Source organism: Antechinus flavipes, chromosome 4 (assembly GCF_016432865.1).
Source record: "Antechinus flavipes isolate AdamAnt ecotype Samford, QLD, Australia chromosome 4, AdamAnt_v2, whole genome shotgun sequence".
Lineage (NCBI taxonomy): Eukaryota > Metazoa > Chordata > Mammalia > Dasyuromorphia > Dasyuridae > Antechinus > Antechinus flavipes.
The window spans coordinates 189,162,110-189,186,955 of NC_067401.1; the positions used below are offsets into that span (position 1 = coordinate 189,162,110).

General features: G+C 38.7%; 1 protein-coding gene across 1 annotated transcript; it reads right to left on the reverse strand.

The window, feature by feature from the left end:
• Positions 1-16,856: 16,856 nt before the first annotated feature.
• On the reverse strand, positions 16,857-24,757 carry GNL1 (G protein nucleolar 1 (putative)). The gene is made up of 13 exons (XM_051996152.1): positions 24,516-24,757; positions 23,562-24,356; positions 22,953-23,115; positions 22,475-22,611; positions 22,190-22,341; positions 21,963-22,034; positions 20,968-21,175; positions 20,684-20,779; positions 19,944-20,138; positions 19,005-19,183; positions 18,642-18,804; positions 17,555-17,695; positions 16,857-17,212 (listed from the first exon to the last, which is right to left on the reverse strand). Exons 2-13 carry the CDS (start codon positions 23,632-23,634, stop codon positions 16,974-16,976), a joined length of 1,818 nt encoding a protein of 605 aa, XP_051852112.1. The 5' UTR covers positions 23,635-24,356; positions 24,516-24,757; the 3' UTR covers positions 16,857-16,973.
• Positions 24,758-24,846: the final 89 nt, after the last annotated feature.

Sequence of the window (24,846 nt, forward strand, 5' to 3'; positions counted from 1 at the left end):
TCTCTCTTCATCATCTATCTATCTTCTGGAGTTCTGATTGATTATTGCATTGGTCAGAGTTCTCAACTCTTTTAAAATTTCTTTTCTTTATAGTATTGTAGTCATTGTATAGATTGTTCTATTGGTTCAGTTTCATTTCACATTGCAAAAGGTTGTACAAGTTCTACCAAGTTTCTCTGAATCTACAACTTTTCTTCATTTCATGTAGCCAATTAGTATTCTATTATAGTCATCAGCATTCTTTCTGACTTTTTGAAGTCTACCTTTAGCTATTAATGGTAGCTATAGCCAATTTTTGGGTTATGAACTATTAGACTATTGTCAGAGAAGAATTTTCTAGTTACTGTGTTTCTATATGGAGCCAAGACCCTAACAGATGGCCTTGCTAATCTGGAGACTAGAAAATATAACAGAGAATATTGAAGATTTTTCCAATAGTCTACTAATTAGTCTCCCTGTATCAACTCTCTCCTGATTCCTCCACTCAGCTGTCATACTGATATTCTTAAAATGTGGATCTGATCCTCTCATCCCCTTATTCAAAAATTCCAGTTGCGCCTTATTACTTTCAATATTAATCATAAAATAATCTGGATTTGAAAATCCTTTATAACCTGACTTCTCTGTACTTTTCCAGTCTTATATTTTATAGATAGCCTATGTCCTAAACAATGAGGTTATTGCTTTTGCTCATACCTTTTGTCATGACAGATACTAGTCAAGAGCAGTTAATTTTTACCTAGAAGGAGTCCAGAATACAATCACTGTCCTTCCTCAAGGACATTAACAGACACTGACAGAAGAATTCAGCATACTTGGCTTCTTCCTATCTTCCTAGTACTAGCAGTTGTCATGCCTGGAGCTATCTCTTTCCTTATCTCTGCTTTCTAGCTTCCATGGATTCCTTTAAGTCTCAGCTTCAGTTTCATCTTCTTCAACAAGTCATCCTTTGTATTCTGATGGAAGTGGATTTCTCTGACAAAGAGACTTAACTGAGTTTCATTGGAGAAATGATGGGCAGAAACAGCTACACCCAAAGAAGGAATACTGGGAAATGAATGTGAACTATTTGCATTTTTTATTTTCTTCCCGAGTTATTTTTACCTTCTGAATCCAATTCTCCCTGTGCAACAAGAGAACTGTTCGGTTCTGCAAATATGTATTGTATCTAGGATATACTGCAACATGTTTAGCATATATAGGACTGCTTGCCATCCTGGGGGGGGGGGGGGGGGAGGAGGGAGGGAGGGGAAAAAACGAAACATAAGTGATTGCAAGGGATAATGTCATGTAGAAATTATCCTGGCATGGATTCTGTCAATACAAAGTTATTATTAAATAAAATAAAATTTAAAAAAAAAAAAAAGTCATCCTTGCCTCAGCAAAATAAATAAATAAAGAAATGCTAATTGACTAAATGATTGGATGATAATCTGTGAGGTCTGCTCATGCTATCTGTATTGAGTAATTGTATTTTGCTTTGAACAAGATCTATCTTCTGCCTTTACTGGTAATAATCACATCACTGGGGACTTGTAAGCAATAATTTTGAGTGAATGTTAACCCCATGGAATGCCTTAATACTGGCTTAGGTTTGTGTGTGTGTGTGTGTGTGTGTGTGTGTGTGTGTGTGTGTGTGTTTTGGGTGGGGGTGGAGAGGAAATGAGGCATATGTATGAAGTGAAATCCCCAGTTCTGCATGTGGAGAAGGACAATGAGGCAGAGGGAGGTAAAGTCATATAACATTATATATAATGTCATATTACTGTTATATATATGTAATATACATAATATATAAGGTCATATTACATTCGGGTATTTTTAATCATGTACATTATGTATGTCCACATAAATCTGTCTAGACATAACTCACTGGGAGGCAAGAACATACATCTTTCTCCAACTCCTCTCCAAGGGACACTTCAATTATGTCAAGAGGAGAAACAGATTAGACTACATGTCAGAGAGGAATAGTACTGTATTAGAATTATGTCTATCTGTTCTCTTAAATATTATTCCTATAGTGAATATGATTTTTTAGATTCAGGCTGCAGCTTGAAAGATAATTTTTAATAGGTAAGAAGGGCCCTGAGTTCAATATCCAAAGTTTGCTCTCCTTTCCCACCTCATACCAATTCCACAATAAATAAACATAGCAAATAATTTCATTTATCCAAGTTGACAGCAAGATACAAGTCTGAGAAAAAATATATAGGAGAACATATACTAGTAATGAAAGCGTTTTCCCGTTGAAAGTGAGATAACACAGAGAAAGAATCCCTGATCTCATCTGAGGGGAAATTCTCCAAATTCTCTCTAGTGTAGAAAGGAAGAAATAAAGAAACAAAGAACAGAAAGAAAGCAAACAATCTCTATACTAAATTGGGAATGGGATTATGATCGAAGTTCTATATATTGATTTTCTTTCCAGAGTCTTTCTTCTCTTCAGCCAACAGAAGAAAGGTTAAAATGGTGTATCTTCTCTCTCAAAGTTTAAAGTCAGAAGAAACCAGATATTTTTTCTCTCTTGTTCTTACCGAATGTGCAAGTTTGTCTCTCTCCTTGAAGAAGTAAAAGGGATAAAGAAACATATTTCTAATCCTCAGGTTACCAAGGGCAATAAAGTTTTTTATAGTTCTTTTTTTTTAATAGCTTTTTATTTACAAGATATATGCATGGGTAATTTTTCAGCACTGACAATTGCAATATCTTTTGTTCCAACTTTTCCCCTCTTTCCCCCCACCCCTTCCCCCAGATGGCAGGTTGACTAATACATGTTAAATATGTTAAAGTATAAGTTAAATACACAATAAGTATACATGTCCAAACAGTTATTTTGCTGTACAAAAAGAATCGGACTTTGAAATAGTATACAATTAGCCTGTGAAGGAAATCAGAAATGCAGGCGGACAAAAATAGAGGGATTAGGAATTCTATGTAGTGGTTCATACTCATTTCGTTCCCTCCCTGGGTGTAGCTGGTTCAATTCATTACTGCTCTGTTGGAACTGATTTGATTCATCTCATAGTTGAAGAGAGCCCTGCCCATCAGAATTAATCATCATGTACTTTTGTTGTTATTGTGTACAATGATCTCCTGGTCCTGCTCATTTCACTCAGCATCAGTTCATGTAAGTCTCTCCAGGCCTCTCTGAAATCCTCCTGCTGGTCATTTCTTACCGAACAATAATATTCCATAATATTCATGTACCACAATTTACCCAACCATTCTCCAATTGATGGGCATCCACTCAGTTTCCAGTTTCTGACCACTACAAAGAGAGCTGCCACAAACATTCAGCAATAAAGTCTTTTAAAAGAAGTGTTGAACAAATAGAAAAAGGATTGAAGACCTCCATCAGAGTCCTGGGAAGAGAAAAAGATATGTAGTTGGGAAGCTGAATCCTCTAAAGGCAGAAGCTTCCTGTGCTTCAAGAAAGCATAATATGGATCCCCAAATCTCATCAGATGAAAATTTATTTGGTAGCAGAGAAAAAAGAGATTTAAAAGTTGGTGACTATGACTCCTTGCTGAAATGTACAGAGGTTAATAAGATTAAAAAGTTGTCTTTTAGAGGCATGTATCTGACATGTAATGGAGAGTCTTTCAAGACTTTCTGACACCCACTATTGACTTATAATCCATGTGGACGCAGCTAGGTGGCTCAGTGGATAGAACACTGGCCCTGAAGTCAGGAGGACCTGAGTTCAAATTTGGCCTCAGACACTTAACACTTCCTCTTTGTGTGACCCCAGGCAAGTCACTTAACCCCAATTGCCTTAGCAAAAAAAAAAAAAAAAAAAAAAGGCATAATTCAAGAAACTTAAAGATGAAAACAGTTCTTTTTAATAACGTGTAGATTTATTTTATGGGTCCTCTAAGATTAGCAGATAAGAAAATTTTAAAACTTTCTGGCTTTATATTTCTGTCTTAAATAAGTATGAATATACTGCATGTTTCTTGGCTAAGATGACAGGAAAAAATAATGATGAATGTTGCGGGAAAACTGGGACACTGATGCATTGTTGGTGGAGCTGTGAACGAATCCAACCATTCTGGAGAGTAATTTGGAACTATGCTCAAAAAGTTATCAAACTGTGATCCAGCAGTGCTACTATTGGGCTTATATCCCAAAGAAATACTAAAGAAGGGAAAGAGACCTGTATGTGCCAAAATGTTTGTGGCAGCCCTGTTTGTAGTGGCTAGAAACTGGAAAATGAATGGATGCCCATCAATTGGAGAATGGCTGGGTAAATTGTGGCATATAAATGTTATGGAATAATATTGTTCTGTAAGAAATGACCAGCAGGATGAATACAGAGAGGCTTGGAGAGACTTACGTGAACTGATGCTAAGTGAAATGAGCAGAACCAGGAGATTATTATATACTTCAACAATGATACTGTATGAGGATGTATTCTGATGGAAGTGGATTTCTTTGTCAAAGAGAAGATCTAACTCAGTTTCAATTGATCAGTGAGGGACAGAAGCAGTTACACTCAAAGAAAGAACACTGGGAAATGAATGTAAACTGTTTGCATTTTCTCCCCGGGTTATTTTTACCTTCTGAATCCAATTCTCCCTGTGCAACAAGAGAACTGTTTGGTTCTGCACACATATATTGTATCTAGGATATACTGTGACATATTTAACATGTATAGGACTGCTTGCTATCTGGGGGAGAGGGTGAAGGGAGGGAGGGGAAGAATCGGAACAGAAGTGAGTGCAAGGAATAATGTAAAAAAAATTACCCAGGCATGGGCTCTGTCAATAAAAAGTTATTTTAAAAAAATAGTTTAGGGAAAATATTATGTTTAGTGGCTGGATTGACAAAGATGGGGAAAATATGAACAAGAATTTGAATTATGAAGTTGTTCCTTCTGAATTTGATGATTTAGGGATTTTTTTAAATCAAAAGTTTTTAATTGATTTAGCTTTTTATATTTGACCACTATAGGATGTCTCAGGACCAGATCAAAATGGAATGACATACTTATATATATATATAGGCAAATTGATATGTTTTCTCTTTCCACAAGAAACTGAGAGCTGAACCTTGTTTTAGTTACTATGGGAGAATGGCAAATAATCTTTTATGATGGGATTCTTTTTATTTTATTCACTTATTTTATCAACCTATTTCCTACCTTCAGATATGTTGTCAGAGCTAAGCTCTGTGACACTTAAGGAGGGAAGGTCTGGGCTAGTCTTGTTGCTATTTTTGGAATATTAAATATTGTGTTATTCAGTCAATAGTCAAGAGACATTTATTGAACACTCATTATGTGCTAGGCATAAGCACTGTCTTCAAGAAGCTTACAGTCTAATGTAGGAAGATAACATATAAAAGAAAGCTAAGAACTGAAGGTATTCATTAGGGTGGGGAAATAAGATATTTGTATTGAGTGTCCTCTTTAAAGGATGGTTTTGGAATTCTTGGCTCCACCCTCCAATCTGAGGAGCAAAGGGTAGGGATGAGGTTTGAGTACCGAGGCTGATTTGATCTTGCAATCATGTGATACAGTCCTTAGAAATGATGTAGTACAGACTATAGACTGTCTTGAATGATGTATTTCTTCCCTTAGGCTATCTTGCCTTAATTTACCTTGTAACACCAGGATACCGAGTCCAAAAGATTCCTGGCTGTCAGATAAAAGCAATAAAGGGATTCTTGGAGCAAATGAGATGCCTAAAATCAATGCAGGTGCAGTGCAAAATTAGATGCCTGCAACTTGAGCTGACACTTCAGATTTAAACATACACAACTCCTCCTCTAAGGGTTCCTGCATTTCCTTACTTACCTTCTTTGTTCTATGCTTATGTGCCTCCTCTTTGTGATCTTTTTTTGCCTAAGGTAGTCTTTTAAACTACTTTATTAACAGGATAGAGCCCTGCTTTAAAAAAACAAAAACAAACAATCAAACAAAAAACTTGCTTAAAGAAAATATTCTTCAGTTTATCTTTCTTGACTTTTATTCATGATATTTACGAGGAGATAGGGCAGAATTTTAAGGACTCATCACTGTATATGCAGTGGGACTATATGCAGAGAGGAAAGAACTGGAGAAGGGAGAAATGGCAAAAAACAATGAGTTACATTTTTGGATTTAAAAGTTTGGGAATGCAGAGAGGGAGCAAAAGTAAGGATTTATAAATTATTAGAATAAAATTTGTACTAATGGTAGCACTAGGAGACAACCCTATGGAGTTTTTAGGAATAATAACATCTCAAATCTTAGTGGGTACAAGTGACAAGAATCAAATAATTTGAAACCGTTCAAAGAAAGTATATAAGCCAGTAGTATACATTAATTTTTTAAATTGCTTGAATATAGGCCAAGGGTAGAATATCTGTTAGAGCTATCAGTGTCTTGCAAAAATCTTATCAAAATGCTCATCAATTGTAGAATGGCTGAGTAAATTGTGGTATATGAATGTTATGGAATATTATTGTTCTGTAAGGAATGACCAGCAGGATGAATACAGAGAGGCTTGGAGAGACTTACATGAACTGATGCTAAGTGAAATGAGCAGAACCAGGAGATCATTATACACATAATATACAACAATACTATATGAGGATCAATTCTAATGGAAGTGGCTATCTTCAACAATGAGAGAATCCAAAACAATTCCAACTGAACAGAACCAGCTACATCCAGAGAAAGAACACTGGAAAATGAGTGTGGACCACAACATAGCATTTCCACTCTTTCTGTTATTTGCTTGCATTTTTGTTTTTCTTCCCAAGTTATTTTTACCTTCTTTCTAAATCCAATTTTTCTTGTGCAGCAGCGAACTGTATGAATATGTATACATATATTGTATTTAACATTTACTTTAACATATTTAACATGTATGAGACTACCTGTCATCTAAGGTGGAGGGAAGGAGGGGAAAAGTTGGAACAGAAGTTTTTGCAAGGGTCAATGTTGAAAAATTACCCATGCATATGTCTTGTCAATAAAAAGCTATAATTGAAAAAAATAGAGAGGAAAAAAATGAGTAATCGACAAATAAAAGAAAGGTCTGGTTACATGGCAATACCTTAAAATTCTTTTTTGTATGTTTGTTCACTTGTACTTTTGAAGGGGCATTTTCTCTATTTTGTATAGATATATAAATATATATCATATACATTTATATATATATATATACATTTATATATATATATATGTATATATATATATATACAATATATAAATATTGCTTATTTGTTTATATTGTTATATATTGTTTTACTTGTCCATGGATGTCAAAATAAAATGTATTATTAAAAACAAGAAAAATGAAAAAAATATTATCAACATTTCAGTCTAGTTGATAATATGTGAGACCTGTGGATTCATTGTCCTATCTTGTGTGTGTGACATTTGGACTCTTGTGGCAACATCCAAACCAGCTGGGATGCTTTTTTCCTTAAACTTCCTGAAAGGCAGGGTAAAACCATTCTCCAAGGGAATGCAGTATAGGAGTTATCCACCAGGTGGCATTCTCCTCCAACGAGGATGCTTCAGTTTTCTGGTATTCATATGATTCAGTCAGTGCTACAGTCTCTCCTTTAGGACCCTGAACTTATAAAAAGAGGACACTAAATCTATAAACATTTGGGTTGCTCCCTTACGTTCATAGCTTGAGGTTTCTTGTGGTGGAATTCATTAGTTTAAAACCCATGCTGTGATGAAAAAATGCTATCCACCTTAAGAGAACCAATGAACTCTGCAGATTGAATCATTTTGTTTTTCACTTTATTTTTCTTGCCTTTTAAAAAATGTCTAGGCTAAGATGACAGGAAAAAAATAATGATGAATGTTGGAGGGGATGTGGGAAAACTGGGACACTGATGCATTGTTGGTGGAGTTGTGAACGAATCCAACCATTCTGGAGAGCAATCTGGAATTATGCCCAAAAAGTTATCAAACTGTGCATACCCTTTGATCCAGCAGTGTTTCTATTGGGCTTATATCCCAAAGAAATACTAAAGAAGGGAAAGGGACCTGTATGTGCCAAAATGTTTGTAGCAGCCCTGTTTGTAGTGGCTAGAAACTGGAAATTGAATGGATGGCCATCAATTGGAGAATGGCTGGGTAAATTGTGGTATATGAATATTATGGAATATTATTGTTCTGTAAGAAATGACCAGCAGGATGAATACAGAGAGGCTTGGAGAGACTTACATGAACTGATGCTAAGTGAAATGAGCAGAACCAGGAGATCACTTTACACTTTGACAACGATATTGTATGAGGATGTATTCTGATAGAAGTGGATTTCTTTGACAAAGACTCAGTTTCAATTGATAAATAATGGACAGAAGCAGCTACACCCAAAGAAAGAATACTGGGAAACGAATGTGAACTATTTGCATTTTTGTTTTTCTTTCCGAGTTGTTTTTACCTTCTGAATCCAATTCTCCCTGTGCAACAAGAGAACTGCTCGGTTCTGCACACATTTATTGTATCTAGGATATACTGCAACATATTTAACGTATATAGGACTGCTTGCCATCTAGGGGAGGGGGTGAAGGGAGGGAGGGGGAAAATTCAGAACAGAAGCGAGTGCAAGGGATAATGTTGTAAAAAAATTACCCTGGCATGGATTCTGTCAATATAAAGTTATTATAAAATAAAATAAAATATTAAAAATAAAATAAAATAAAAATTACAGGAAGACAAAAAAAAATGTCTATATATTTTAACATATTTAACATGTATTGGATTATCTGCCATCTAGGGGAGGGGGTGGAAGGAAGGAGGGGAAAATTTGGAACAGAAGGTTTTGCAAGGAGTAAATGTTGAAAAATTATCCATTCATATGTTTTGTAATAAAAAGCTTTAATAAAAATATGCCTCATTATGAAAATATATTTTGAATGACTTCACAATGGATATCATATTGCTTCCCTTTTCAATGGGTGAGGAAAAGGTTGGAGAAAGGGAGAAAATTTGGAACTCAAAAATTAAGTGTTAAAATTAATTACTTTAAAATATAACAAAATCTATGCTGATTGGGTTCAGATTTAACCAGGGGAAGAATACATAATATTTTATAAAATTATCAAAGTTATATATATGGCTCTGGTGCTTAAAAGGGGTGAGGTATATATCTTAAAGAAAAATTCTGCAAGGGAGAATGGATTTCCCTTTGGGCTCACCAATCCATCAACATTTGTGATAGTTGATACTCAAGGCATTGGAGATTCTTCTCTTCCTCAGATTCTAGATCCTGAGTCTGCTCAGGAGTATAACCTACCCAGTGCTGGCCCTTTGTCTCTTCTTCCTCCTGTCTTAGACTCCTTGAGTCAGCAATCTCCAATCCCCATCAGTTGCTGGTCACTAACAAGGTAAGAGGGAGTCTCAGTCTAATGACAATGGCTTTCTGCTTCCTGTTCCCAGCATAATAAACAGGAAATCTCTGCTTCAAGGATAAAGGAAAAAGAATTAAGATCTGTGTGCCCACAGAAAATTTCCATCACTATCCTGTCTTATATGGCTTCATAGCTTTGATGATCATAGATTACACAATGGATGGAATGTTGGGCCTGGAGTCAGGATAATCCTGAGTTCAAATTCAACCTAATTGTCTGACCTTTGGGCAAGTCACAATTTATTTGCCTGTTTTTTCATCTATTAAAATAGAAATAATAGTACTTTTCTCCAAGGATTGTTGCAAGGATCAAATGAATTATCTGTAAAGGATTTAACACAATGCTTGGCATTAATGAGATATTAACTGTTATTTTATATCTCTGTTCAGAATGTTGAAATCTGTTATTTATAGGAAATAAGGTGCTACAAAGGTACTGACTTCAAACACATCCAAATCTCGCCCATGCTGAAAAAATCTTCACTCAATCCTTCCATTTCTAAAATAGTCCTAATTACTTTTGAAAAGGCCATCTACAAAAAATGCCTCCACTTTTTCTCTCAATCTTTTTAGCCCTTTACAATCTGGCTTCTGATCTTATTCCACTAAAATTGGTCTCCCTAAAGTTACCAATGATCTTTTAATGGCCATTTCAATGGCCATTTTAAAATCCTCATTCTCCTCAATTTCTTTGCAGTCTCTGACACGATCATCTTCTTCTCCTTAGGTTTTTGGGGCACCACTTTCTTGTGGTTCTCCTCCTACCAATCTTAATTCTTCTCAGTCTCCTTTGCTGAATCCAGATCACTCTCTAAGTCATATCCTGTAGGGTACTGTTCTGTGTGTTCTTCCTGCTATGTTATTTCACTTGGTTATCACATCCATTCCATAGATTTAATTATTATCTCTATGCTGAGGATTCTCAAAAGTACCTTATCCTAAATTCTGCTCATCTCCAATCTTGCATCTGCAAATTGCCCTTCATACAACTTGAATTTAAAATGGAAATTGGAATGGAATGTTATCTTTTCACTTAAATCCTCTCTGCCACCTACATTAATTAATATTCAATGCAGCACCACCTTCCCCATCATTTAGGCTCATAAGCTAAGAATCATCCTTGACTCCTCATTATCATTCCTCACATCCAACCTGTTGCCGGGACTTGATTTTATCTTTGCAACATTTCTTAAATATTTCCCCATCTTACCTTGCATTGTCACCACTCTGGTACAGACTTTTATCAACTTGCATCTGAATTACTGAAATAGCCTACTAATAGGTCTGCTTATCTCAAGTTTCTCCCCACTCTAACCTATTCTCCATTCCGTCACTAAAATGATTTTCTTAAATCTGACCACACTATCCCCTTACTCAAGTGGCTCTTTATTTCCTCAAGGATCAAATATAAAATCCTGCTTGGTCTGCATAACCTATTGCCCTCTTATCCTCCAAGCATCCTTACACTTTACTCCTTTGCATATGCTCTTTCACTTACTGATACTGACCTCCCAACTGTTGTATCTCATACCTGAAAAGTTTTTCCTCCATTTCTGTCAGCTGATTTCCTTGGCTTCCTTTAAGTTCCAAATAAAATCTCATCTTCTAAAGACTTTGATGATCCTAACCCCTCTTAATTCTAGTGCCTTCCCTCCGTTAATTATTTCCCATTTATCCTGTAGACAGTTGTCTTTGTATATATTTGTTTTCATGTCATCTCCCCCATTAGATCATAAACTCTTTGAAGATGGTGACTTTCTTTTGCCTCTCTTTTGTTTCCTCAGCATTTAGCACAGAGCCTTGTACACAGTAGGCATTTAATAAATGTTAATGAACTAGAAAAAGAGAATAGGAAACAATTTTTGTTCATCTCTTCAATCCAAAATGAGAATATCTATAAGACCCCTTTGAGGCTTAACATACTCTAGAAACTGCTGTAAGGAGACAGAAAACTATAACTCTCTCATGGAAGACCACTAAGACCAAAAGGATGATACTGACAAACAATGAAAATTCAATGGCTCAACTAATTAGCAAGTGCTTATAGAATATGAGATCTAACCTACTAGTTCTGAGGATAATAGGCCTGGGGAAAGTAATGGATCTGAACTATTAGTGGATTGGAATGGTCATAGATGGCACAGTGAATGGAGTGTTGGAATTTTGAGTCAGGATAGAGCCAAGTATGACCTCTGGACAAGTCATAATCTGTTAGCCTCAATTTCTTCATCTATAAAATAAGGATAATAGTACTTTTCTCAGAGAGTTGTTGCAAGGATTAAATGAAATATTTGTAAAAGATTTAGCAGAGTGCTTGGCACTAAGTGTGATATAAATGTAAACTATAATTTTTTATCTCTGTTCAGAATGTAGAAATCCATTATATATATTTTCTAAGATGCTACAAAAATTTACTTGATTTGAGATGAACCTTATTGTGATTTTGGAAATGAGCTTCCCAGCATTTTAGGGATTTGAGGGGAAATAGTCCTTTTTCTGTTAATAGTTCATTTCATGTTGCTAACATAGGAGATTGAAAAAGCTTTCTATCCTATACCTTCAAACTTAGCTATCTAAAAATCTGAAAAGGACATTTCTAACCTGAAAAGTGTCCAGAAGAAGGTAACCAGAATGTTGAAGGGGCTTGAGATCATGCTTGAGATTAATGATAGAAATCAGGTTGTTTAGCTTGGAGACATAGAAAAACAAAAAATTGTCTGTAGGTATCTGAAGGGCAGTCAGTTGGGAAAAGCAGACTCAATAAGTGAAGTTGAAAAAAGGAAATTTTGTTCAAAAGGCACTGTTAATGGAGTTATAAAATGGCCTAACAGTTCTAGAAAACAATTTGGGATAATAAGAAAATTCAATACCTTCATGACCCCTGATGTAGCAATCTTACTATTGAACCCATTTCCCAAAGAGGAAAAAGACAAAAAGGCTCTATATATACCAAAATACCAGTACTTGTGTTGCAGAATGCTGGAAATAAAGTGGTCACCTAGGGAATGGCTGAACAAATTGTCGCATATGAATGTAATGCTACTGCATAAGAAATTTTGCATAAATAAATACAGCTAGGATAAGAGGAGAAATTATTGACTGGGGAAAAAACCCTTTACATAAAATATTTCTGAAAAGAATGTGATATACAAAATATGTAGAAAATTAGTACTATAAAACCAGTCATCTAATTAATAGGTGGTCTAAGGGCTATAAACAAGCAATTTACAAAAGAATTACAAACTACTAACAATCACGAAAGTTTTTTTTTTCAAATTATTCATAAATGAAATGCAAATCAAAATAATAGCTTGTATTTATGTAGCTCTTTAATCATAATAAAGATAGCTAACATTTACATAGCACTATGTGCCAGGCATTGTGCTAATTACTTTACAATTATCGTTTCAATGGATCACCACAACACTCCTGAGAGGTCGGTGCTACTATTAACTCCATTTTACAGAAGGGGAAATCTGATGCAGATCATCAGTTACAAAGTTACAAGTTAGTTAAAGTTACAAAGCTAGTGTGTTGGGCTGGATTTGAACTCAGGTTTTCCTAACTGCTATGCCAACTAGCTGCCTCTAGTAAAATAAATGAAGCAACCCTAGACTTGTAGAGATTGTACTGAATTTCAGTCAGCCTCACACAGAACTGAACACAATGGAAAATGAGGCAATGATCCTTTTCTGATTTCTTCCACTGCCTGCCTTTGCAAAGGCCCCTGGAAGTGCTGTAGCTGACAAGATATATGCTTGATCCTATAGGCATCTTCCATGTAAAGATCTGTGCAATCAAGGTGCACCATTAGTGATATCATCATCTGAGTCTAGAATTGTCCTAAATTTGCTACCCATCCTGTGGCTGTTCAATAAAAATTTCTTTAATCACTAAGAAGTCTGATTTCTGTTGTCCCTCCATGGTCCTGAAATTTCCAGCAATGTATGGGAAGCACAATAGGAGAGGAGCAACTGTCCAGATACTAACCTAATAGACAAATATAGGTTTCCAGCTAGGGTAGTTAGCATTAGAAGTATAACATCTCAATCAAGTATTTACTAAGTGTCTATTATGAGCCAGGCACTATACATTTCAAGTCCTGGAATATAGCATCCTACCAAATTCTTGGATGTGTTCCTTGTACCTTATTCTACATGATGTACCTATATCACAAAGCAAAATACTAGTCACCAGTCTATAAACTGGGCATTACTAATTCCAAGAATGAGATGCTGGAAGAGCAGAAGTCTTGGCAGATACTAAAACTGGGGAGCAATGTAGAATCAGTAGCAGGGATGGTCTTTTTTTTCTTTTAAATGAAATCTGCATTCCTAATTAGCATTGATAGTTGCTGATACCACAAATACTTCCAGAAAAACAAAGAAACCACTCTCTCAGCAATTGCACAATGATTATGACGGATATTTTTTCCAGTTTTTATATTATTTACAGAAAAACCACTCTCTCAGCAATTGCACAATGATCATGACTGATATTTTTTCCAGTTTTTATATTATTTACAGAAAGTACACTTTAATAGATTTGACATCAACTTTGTCTATTGTGTTCAATATTTTTTTGTTGCTTTTAAGTGTTTTAGCAAATTCTAGTAACCATTGTGTATATGTTCTTTTATATCTGCCTTCCTTATTTAACATCATTTCTAATCAGCTTCTTCAGAGATCTAGGTTGTGAATGGTGAGAACTGAGCACTCGAGTTTTTAAGTAAGAAGCTGGCATAAAGTGATGGGCTAGGCAGTATACCTGGCAGATTCAGCTGACTGAAGCAGGATCAAGAGAATTCAGAAGGCTTCTGAAAGGGTTGGGTATGAGGGAAATAATGAAAAGACTTAATTCCTGGTTTTCATTCTTCTGCCTTAGGTTCAGCTAGTGAGGATTTGAGATAGTATCACAGAGAAGGAAAGGAGAGTAAATCTTTATTCCCTGTGCTCTCAAGTTCCATCCTACTTCTTCACAATGATTAACTGCCTACATGAAAATAATTATCAGGGACATGACTGATTTGACAGGAACTTCTGCCAAAGTTGAACGATACCAACTCTTAATTCCTGGCAAACTTCACGAATATTGCCTATTTTAAAAAGTGCAAGCTCTCTTCCCTAGTATTTGAGGCTTTCCATGGTCTGATGCTATCCTCCATTTGAAGGCATATCTCTTAGTTGACAGTTTCTGCTTTAGTCAAGCCTATCAATTACTCTACTTATTAAGGGTTTTCTATTTCTGAAAATGTGTTCTTTTCCTTTTTCCCAGCAGAATTTCAATTCTTTAAAGCCAACTTTGAAAGTCACCTTCTCTGAGAAGCGCCTATCCTGTTATTTGATCTAACACAACCTTCTCCCAAACACTTCTAGTAACCTTTTCTATATAGAAATGTAAAAAAAGGTCATTTCAAGATAAGAAAAAGATGGTATCTTTAACACTCAAGCTATTCCTGTCTTAGACCAGGAATTTAATAAAAGAACAGAAGCCACCTTTGATTTAGCTACATCTTTCTTAGTGCTTGGCACAATACTCTTATAAGAGTATTTGTTGAATTAAAAAAACTACAAACTCACCTGGAGTGTCTTCAGCTTACAAGTTTTTGCTGCTTTTCTATGGAACATTTATTTCATTTTTTCCTGTAATTTCCCTTTCTTCCTTCACTTTATCTATGTCTGTGCAACTTATGGGAAAATGCCCTTTGATTGATGGGGAAGCAAGCCACCTATCGGGAAACTGAGGTAATGAGCTATGGATGTGAGGTGAGATGGAGATTTTCAGATATAGCCAATGTACTGTTTTTTTCCTTCTTTTATTACAATTTTTTTCCCTTAATTGTATTTTGTTACAAGGGAATAATCTAAGGGGGGGGGGGGAGTGGAGGGGAAGTGTGCTGATTGGAAAGTGACAGTAATGTTTAGGGTTTTTTTTTTTAATGCATTAATAAGACTTTAACAAAATTTCTTAATGCCCTGTAGTGATACCATTTTAAAGCATTTAATTGTTTTCAGGAATGTAAAAGCAATGATTGGAACATCCAAGACTAAAGGCTATGTGGTTATAGAGTAATAGGGATGGATATACCACAAAACCAAAGACTTCCTGATTGGCTATAATTGAATTTAAGGTTACAAATGGGGCCATGGTAAATGAATCCCTAATATAGATCTGGGTGTATTCTAGAATTGAAACTAACATTCTTGTCTAGGGTCACTAAGGGAATGAGATAGGGGATTCTAACTTGAATAGAAATATAAGTGAAGAACTGTTAAGTTGTTAAAATTAGCTATTGTTTCCTTCAGTTTAGGACTGGGTAGATTGTTTTTAAATTTTTAAAAAATCTATTGTATTATTTTAAATAATGTATTTTCTCTCATAAACCTTAGAAAACACTGTGTGAAGATGTACTGTGTAGAGATGGAGGACAAGTAGGAAGCTGCTGCTAGAACTGGACACATACTTATATTAGCAGCAGCAAAAGAAGGATAACAGGAAATTTGAGCTTGGGTTAATTTCTGAACACAGAGCCAAGCTATCTCTTCTATTTACCCAAGAAATTAAAAAAAAAATAGTGAAAAGGCAAAAACTCTGGTTGTCGATGTCAAAATTTTCTAGAAAAGAGCTGATACTTTGAGAAACTTACTATAATAGCTAGTCAGGTCTGAGGTTCAGGACTGGATTTCTTCTAAACTCCCAACATCACATCCTACTCAGGCTCTATCATTCAACCTCAAGTCAAAATTAAAGCAGACACAGACTTTCTTTCCCTTTGTGGCCTCAAAAATGAGAATTTACCTACTGGGCTTTCAGAAACATTCTAGCAACAAAATAATTTCCTAATTACTGTCAACTTAAAGCATTTAAAATTACACTGTCTGATCTCACAAAGGGGACCATATACTTTTAAGATGTGAAACTTTTATTTCTGTACTCAGAGAAAGTTCTAAGAAATTGCAATCGGGAACTGTGGGAGGACAAACTTTTTCAATGTTAAAACTTGTGTATCTGAGGGTAAGATGTCCCTATTAGCACTTGCCTAGATGGGACCCTCAGAAGTCTACTATCTAGGTAACAAACTTCTCTAATTCTGACCTCAACACTGGACTAGAAATGGTTTCCTTCACAAAGGCATATTCTATAATAGGTCTATTAAGGCTTCTCTTCAACATGTTGTCCCTTCCACTAACAAGAGAGAGATCTGGATCAAGTACCAACTCCAGAGTAAGAGAAGGATTTCTATGTATTACAACAAGGAGCCTGGGATTAGACCAGACCTTGCTGGTAGAAATTGTCCCCCATCTGCTGTTTAATAAGATATTAGAAGAAAAGAGGAGCAAGAGAGATAGGAAGAGGGAGCTCGGTGTATTAGACCTTATTTCCAATTATTATTATCAACCAGAGCCCCAGATGGAAGGGGTTTTTTGGATGAATGTTAAGATAAGACCTCCAATTGGTAGGATAACAATTCGATCTCAGCTTTAGTCCATATGAAGGGGGCTAATAAACCAGGTTATCTTTATTCAATTAAGGAGATGGAAAAAGGGTACCCCCGATCAGTCTAAGAGCAAGGATGATGAATGGGAGAGAGGAATAAGGAATGGAGATTCAGCATTCATCTTCACCCAGCAGGGCATAGGGGTTTGAGCCTGCCAGATTTGAAGGTCGGGCAGGAGTGGGGGTGTCTTCATCCCCCTCACCCTCCTCATCAGCATCTCGGTCCTCCTCTACCTCCTCTTCCCCAGAACTGCTCAGCTCTTCTTCCTCATCCTCATCCTCACCCGACAGTCCCACCCTCCCCTGCATCATCATCAGCTCCAAGGTTTCTGGATGGGACTCCCAGGAGGCTAGAGGGAATGGGAAGGAGACAAAAAGAGGATGATGAGGAGTTAGAATAGAGGGTAAGATATCTAGATCCTTTAAAAGAATAAATAAATTGAACAGAGATATGCCTGAAAGGGGACTCAAAGCAGGAAGAAAGGGAAAGAAGAAGAGATTGAGGTGCAAGTGCAAGAAATGTAGGAGACGAATCCTTGAGGGGAGGAAGATAGAAAAAGCCAGATGCCTAGGGTTCAATAAGGGAGATAGGCAAAGACTGTCAGTTAAGATGCCACTAGTAAAGGAAGACTGGGTGGGAAGCATAAATGGGCAGGGTCAGACCCTAGGAACTGCAAGTCTGTTCCTTTTACCTCGCTGGTCACTGTAGCCAGGTGGACGAAGACAAAGGCTGAGCCGTCCATCAGCAGCCAGCCGAAGGAGGCTGTTGGCTGCTCTGTACACATCGTTCCTAGCTGCTTTGGCTGTCTTGTAACCTCGTTTCTCAGCCCAGGCTACAGGAAATGCATAAGGATGGAGAGACAAGATGGCATGAATCAATTAGTTATCCTGAAGCCTCATAGGCCTTCCCAAAAGGATAAGGCCAAAATAAGAGACAAGTAGTAAGAAGACAACCAGGAAGTGGTAGCTAGAATGCTGAAGGGTACTCAAAACCATGTCATTTTGGGAGCAGTAGAAGGAATTGGGAATTGCCTAAGTAAGGAATGACTTAGGGGGAGCCATGAGAGATATCTTTGAAAAACTGAAGAAATATGTAGAAGATGAATTAGGCATTATCTGTATAATTCTAAAAGTGGGATTTATATACAGGGCTACTTTTACTCAATTTAAAAATATTCTAGCAATTAGAATGAATCAGTGATGGAACTAAATGGCTTATAAAGCCATAATTTGTCAACTGTCAAGCAATTGCTGGGAAACTATGATTCTATAGAGATAAAGGCGAACTAGTTACTTCTGAAAATTTGTCTAAATCCTAAGGACTCTTTTATTTAAATTTTCTAAGATATTTAATGCCAAAGAGGTGGTTAAAGATATCATGTTGGGAGAGATAAAAAAGAGAATCTTAAGGTAAGAGGAAGAGACAGAATAGGGGAGATAGAAACTGGCAAGGGGAGGACAGGAAAGAGGAGACAAGGAATGACATGGCAGGAAGATCATATGGTTACGGATTTGCAGCTGGAAAGGAGCTTATACAGGGCAAATCCAATCCTTTCATTCTAGGAAACAGAGCCTGATAAGATTAAATGGTCTGCCTAGGGTCATATAGTTACTAAATGAGTTGGGATATGAACTCAGGTTTTCCTAATTCCATTTGCAATACTCTATCTATTTTTGCCTGTAAGACAAAAGAAAGGAAATGGTGACTATTAGAATGGGGAAAATAAGGCAGGGGACTAGAGATGGAATTGGTAAATGTAGGTAGCTTGTAGCACCCACCTTCACAGATATCCCAAGCACACCAAGGGGGCTCATGCCCTGAGTCCTGAGCTTCAGGGTGTCTCAATCGAAGAAGTGCCTGGATAGGTATTCGGGAAGCTAGGTATCCCACAGATGTGTAGGGCTCCTGTATCTGAGCAATAGGGTAGATTCCAGCCAGAACCTAAGAAAAGACCCAGTTGATGAATGAGATCCAACATCTTGTTGACCCTAAGCCTCATCTCTCATTTTCCTCTGGGAACTAGGGACTCAGGCCCTTTAGTTCACAGTTCATACCTTTTCTCTTTTAACCTTTAACTTCCTTAGTGCCCCCGAAGCTTAGCAAACTTCCCTCCCTCCATCCCTACTTTCCAGTCCCCACACCTGTAGTTGTCGGGGCAGCAGGGAAGGAAAGATAAGGCCAGGACAGTCACAAAGTCGAACAGTGGGTGTGAGGAAATATGTCTGAAAGTAACGGGTGTGGCCAGGGGTTCTGGAAACGCTCACCACCTTCCGCCCGACCAGCCCATTGATGAGGGATGACTTTCCCACATTAGGAAAACCTGTGGGAAGAACAGGAACAATGAAAGTGGGTAGCAGACAATGAGAAAAATGAAACAACCCAAATATAGTGAGAGAGAGGGAAAGATAAAGTCACAGCTCCAAAGGAGATAGAAGTCAGGAAAAAATTGTGCCAAGGACAGGCAGAGTACATAGGAAATATTTCATTCCTACCAATTCCAATCCCACCCAATATTCAGAGTAATACAACTTTCTGTTCCCCCTTTTCCAAATAATTATGATGTATTCTGTCCTTTCTGACCTGAAAAAGCCTTTGGTCTTCACAATACCATTAATCACAATAATTTGCCATTTCACTATTTCAGAAAATCCTAGATGGTACCTTGGAAATTGACTTTCCTAAGATCCTACAACTAGTCAATGGCAGGGCCATGAATTAAAAATTGTTATTTCAAAGATCTTTCCATTACTCCACTACTTCCTGCCATATTCAAACATTGTTTCAATAAAATAGACAACTTTTAAACAGCTTTTGTTTTTAAGGTAGATTAAGTTTTCATCATCTGATCACTATCCACCCTCCCAAGCTTTAAGCCTTCCCCCCTTCTCCCAAAGGAACCCCTTGTTTGAGAAGAGGCGCTTCTATTATGTAAAGAGTCCAGTAGCTTGGGTCATATCCAACACTGGCCCAGCAAATTGAAACTGAGAATAGCTATTTGGGACTAGTAAGCCTTCACATGCTGCTACCCAGTCCTCCTATACTTCTGAAGCTAATGAGAAACACTGTTCCTACTTCCTCACCCACACAGCCAATAGTCACAACTCCATCCTTATATCGCTCCCGGATCGGGCCAGTTGGTTCCAGAGCAACATCTGTTTGCTGTTCCACCAATACTGCTGGTGCTTCTTCATCGTCTTCTTCCTCCCCTAAGCCAGTGTCCCGACTTGCTCCAGCTGCATCCCGGTCCATCTTTTCTTTCCAGCTACTTAAGTCCACTGGCATTGAAAGAGACAGATTGGAAGTTTTCAAATTGTCAGAAACAAAGCAAAACAAAACTGTGTTTCCTTATTTAGGCTTTTTGGAAGTATAAAAAAAAGGCAACATGGTATGGTGGACAAAGAGATGATTTCAGAGCCAGGAAGTCCTAGTTGGTTCAAGTTCTATCTCCGTGACTCATAGCAAATCACTGAACCTCACATTGTCCCACGCAAGACCAAAAAACTTATAAAGCAGCTGAAGATCTGCACTGTTGGGAGGCCCTTCACATGGAATTTCTTACAGTAATGAAATCATAGGTCTAGGCCCCCCAAAAGAAAAAGAAACCAAGAGAATTTTGCTTGAGAAAGAAAACTCCCAAGAGCCTCACTTGTCCACATAAGCCCTGAACAGTGGAAGATCTTTGGCCAGTTGTGATAATTCCCCTAGAGTGATTCTCCTAAAATTGCCATAATTGACAAGCTGACATTTGGCAAAAGGCAAGGGAAGAACTTCAGATCCTTCCTAACCCTCTTCGGGCCTTCTCTTAAATATACATTCTGACCTTTTCCTGCAGTAATGGTCTCACAAATCCTTAGCAATTGTTCTGGTCCCAGGGCACGAGTCCAAACCCTTCCTTGCTTCCGGCGCTTCTTCAAGACTGAAATAGGAGAGAGGTGAAGAAACAATGAAGACCAGATGCTGGCTCTTACTCCTAGAGCTCCACCACCCCTGTCATCTTTGATTTCTAATTGCTTACTCTATTCAATAAAGCCCTTGTAACCCTGTGTCCCCCAGAGAGCTCCTTATGTCTCCCACATGTCTCTATGTTATTCAAATTCCACTCACCAGTCTTTGAGTCCTGTGGGGTTTGGGGGTCCCGAGGGAAAGATGTGAAAAGAACAAGGTGGAGCCGGGGGTAGTGTAGGCGAAAGTGATACTTCCAGGCTATGACGAGAGCTGGGGGAGCCAGGTCTACTTTGTTCAGCACTAGTATCAGTGACAGCCCTAGCTCCCCTGTCACATACTCATATAAGGCTGGGGGAAAGTTGATGACCTGTGGGGGGTGAGGAGGAGGGTATGAAGAAGTAGAAATGAGAGTAAATTACCTAGGAACCTTCAATTCTCTCTCCCTGATCTACTAGAAATGGTTCTCTAGACATCAACTTCCTAAGTTATAGTTTAATAAAGAGCCAAACGAGCAAAAGAAATCCAATGAACTCAAGGCAAAAGACACTTGAAAGAAGGCAAAGACAAATATATGGTATTCTTGGGGAGGTAAGGCTACTTTTGTCAGCAGCAGAGAGTAAAAGAGAGACATATGAGAACAGGAAAAGTGAAACAAGAACACCAGGTAAGCAGGATAAACATCAAAGGCAAAGAAAACATGTATATATATATATATATATACACACACACACCACACACACACACACACACACACACACACATATATACATACACACACACACACACACACACACATACATATATATTACAACTGGAGAAGAGCAGTGGTTTAATTTGCAGCAGTCTAAAAAGTCAAAATAAGGGAGAAAGTATTGGGAAGAAAAGAAGGCATGTGAACAGAGGGTTCCAAAAAGTTATTTAACTGGTTTCTAGAAAAATATCTGAATTTGATCCACCCTCCAAAGCTACAAAAAGTAGTTGACCTGGTTGAAGACAAAGCCATTAAATAGAAAAAAAGTAGATTCCCATCTTATGGAATTCAAATTGAGGAAAGGAAGAGAAAATCTCTTCCCTTTGTAAATGCCCCTCCCCCAAACTCTTGCCTTTAATTTTCACTAACCCACTGCCCCATTTGCTTGACTCCTCTTACTCACTGGATGACGTATATCTGTGACAAGGAGGACAATATCAGACATCTCTAGCACACGCCACAACTGCCGCCAAGTCTAAAAGAAAATAGGTGAGGAAAATCTGAACCTTGTGCTGCTAGTCATGGACTAGCAACCCCACAAACACCCATATGTCACCTATTCACTCCCTCTTCTTCATGGACAAGTCAATTCTCCAGATAAGATCATATAATATCCTGCTTTTATCTTACCTCTAGGTTGTGTTCAAAGTAGCTGAGCTGCTCAGATGTGTAGGACCCATGGATCTTCCCCAGATACTCCTGGAAGCTCCGTTCTTCCTGGCTCATCAATTGTTCCCTGGACATCTCATAGTTCCAACTCGGGCGACGGGGAAAGTCTAAGTCTGAGAAAGCAAATGGAATAAAAGAAATGTGAGTGTTCTCAAGACCCAGATATCTGGAACAGTTTTGCTAGCTCTTTCCCTTTTCCCACCTTCTATTTCCCTGAGAACCAAGTTTTCTGTATCTCAATCTTACTAGAGCCTGGATGGTAGATGTCTCCAATGTCAAGCTCCAGAGATTTTTCATTGACTGGTTTCAAAAATTGTTCTCGAGCAGCCCTCTTTCTCCGCTCCACCTCTTCCCTGCTTTCTCTTTCAAAGTGTAATCGGTATCTGGAGAGACACAAATATTCAAGTTAGTATGTAGTGTCCAGATGCCATAATTTTCCAGATACCCCTTGAAAATTTTAATTGTTTTCTCTCTGGGGATCCACATCTTAATCTTCTGTTTGGCTCCAAAGCTCACTTTTCTACAAATAAAAACTTTGTCAACCCTCTCCCAAAAGAACTGTTCCCCTCTGGGTAAGGAAGAAATACAAATGTCTTCCTTCAGAATTTTTCCTCAGTATATCAGAGCCTTCTTATTTCACAGCTCCTTCCTTCTACACACTACCCCTCCATTACTTTCAAGACAATAAAGGGAAATCCCAAATGACAAGTTCCCCCACCCTTACCTATTAGGGTCATAGCTATGGCCAAGGCCCTGAGTTGGCTGCTGGTTGAGGCGACGAATCTGCTGGGTTATAGATTCCCCATCAGAGGTGTCAGTCTGATCCTCCTTCCGCTCCCGGCTCCCGCTGCGGCTGTTGGAGCTGGAGCGTACTCCATCCTGCAGCCCTGAAGGCAGGGAGGGACATCATTTGATGCTCTGCTATAAGGCACAGGCGCAGGCATCTAATTTGTCCAGCTCTCCCCTTTTAACTCAACTTCTGCTCTCCAGAGCAAACTAGGTATTCTGCCTCTCAGTCTGATTTCTCTCTTTCCTCCTCCATACCCCAGTAGCCTCCGATAACCAGGAGGCAGAGGACACTTCTTTCCTATTTCCTGCATCCATTTCGTCAGAGGTAGGGGGCCCTTTTTCTTCCAACTAAAGGGATACACCTCTTCTCCAGTTCTACGCTCATTTCCTTGGGAAGGTCGGAGGTTCTTTCTCTTCCTTTCGATGGGAAACGGCTGGCTCAGTCTGACACCCTCCACCCTGGCTCCAGATGTAGAATTCTTCTCTCTCTCCAGATGTGCGGGAGAATCAGGCCCCGCCCCCCTCATCTCCTTCCCTTCCTTACCTCGTTTCCTCTCGCGCTTGTCCTGCAGCTGTTTCTTCTTCTGCTTCACACTGAAAGGCTTCTTCCTCGGCATGGCCTATCTGGCTCCCGTAGGTCTCCAGCCCTCTCCGGGCTCCAGCCGTCGCCGTCACCGTCGCTTCGCTACTACCGACAGCCTCACCCCCCCCCCCCCACAGGCCTGCCCCCGCCGCGTAAGGGCCCAGGACCCTTGGGGGAGGGGCTCTGACGTGACGTCACTTGGCGGATCAGACCAAATCTCGCCTCCTCGGGGAGGAGGAGAGAGTGAGTTGTGGGTAAGAGAACACAGGACGGATCCCTGGTGTCCTTTGGGCAGGGGAGTTCAGCCACTTCCCTCCGAGTAAAAAGTACAAGAATGTAAAGTGAGGCTAAGAAAAATGCAAGGATAGAGAGACGCGAGACATGCCGGTCACACGCCAGTCCCTCAGTAGTCTCGGGGAGCGACAGGGGCGGTTCTCAGGGTGTGGAAGAGGGAGCCGCCTGGGGACGTCAAATGACCATACTGACTTCGTCATAGGCGATACCAATTCCCAAGCGGAGAAAAGGGGCGAAGAAGCCATCCTTACCTTTCGTTCCTGGAGAGAATTTATGAACTCACCTGGTGTAGTGAGTGGACGCTACCACTTGTGAGGTGGGGAAAAATATACGGCTAAACTAAAATGAGCTAGACAAAGAATAAGGTTGTTAAGAGAGGAAAGGATGAAGTACTAGGCTTCACTGGAGATCCTTTCAGAGAAAGTCAGAGGCCATGTTCAGAGGAGCCGAGGGACGCTGCACCTAATGAAAGTTAAAAAACAAAAACAATTTAGGCAAGAGTAGGCCAATAATCGCGGGGTTTAATTAAGTGGTATTGGGGCTTTAATGGTCCAGAAATTCCTTGAGGGAAGGTCAGAAGTCATGAAGTTGTAAGCATTGGCGTGGGCAATCGGCGGTTACCGAGATTATCCAGCTGCTGGACTGCTTCTCCCTTCTTCTCACTCTCCCTACGCTCTGAGCCGCGGTCCTCGATTCTAGGATGTGTCTCGAAGTGGTGGTGTTATTTTTTCTCTTTCCCCACCCTACCTCTTTTTTTTTTTTTTTTTTTTTTTTTTTTTTTTTGTCTTTAGGTGGGAAGTGTATGTTGCGGGGGAAGGGGGGAAATACTCAAGTTGGAACGCTACCCAGAAGGAAAGGTTTGCGCCTGCGCATTCGCTGCTTCTGTATGGGTCGGCCGGAAGCGGAAACAACCGGATTCTCTCTCCTTCCATTTACCGCTCCTTGCTCCCAC

Coding starts and splice junctions, on each gene's coding strand:
- GNL1 (XM_051996152.1), bottom strand. CDS start 23,634: ATGCCGAGGAAGAAGCCTTTCAGTGTGAAGCAGAAGAAGAAACAGCTG. Junction 20,780..20,967: donor CCCACAGGACTCAAAGACTG/GTGAGTGGAATT, acceptor CTCCTATTTCAG/TCTTGAAGAAGCGCCGGAAG. Junction 17,696..18,641: donor TGCTTGGGATATCTGTGAAG/GTGGGTGCTACA, acceptor CATTTCCTGTAG/CCTGGGCTGAGAAACGAGGT.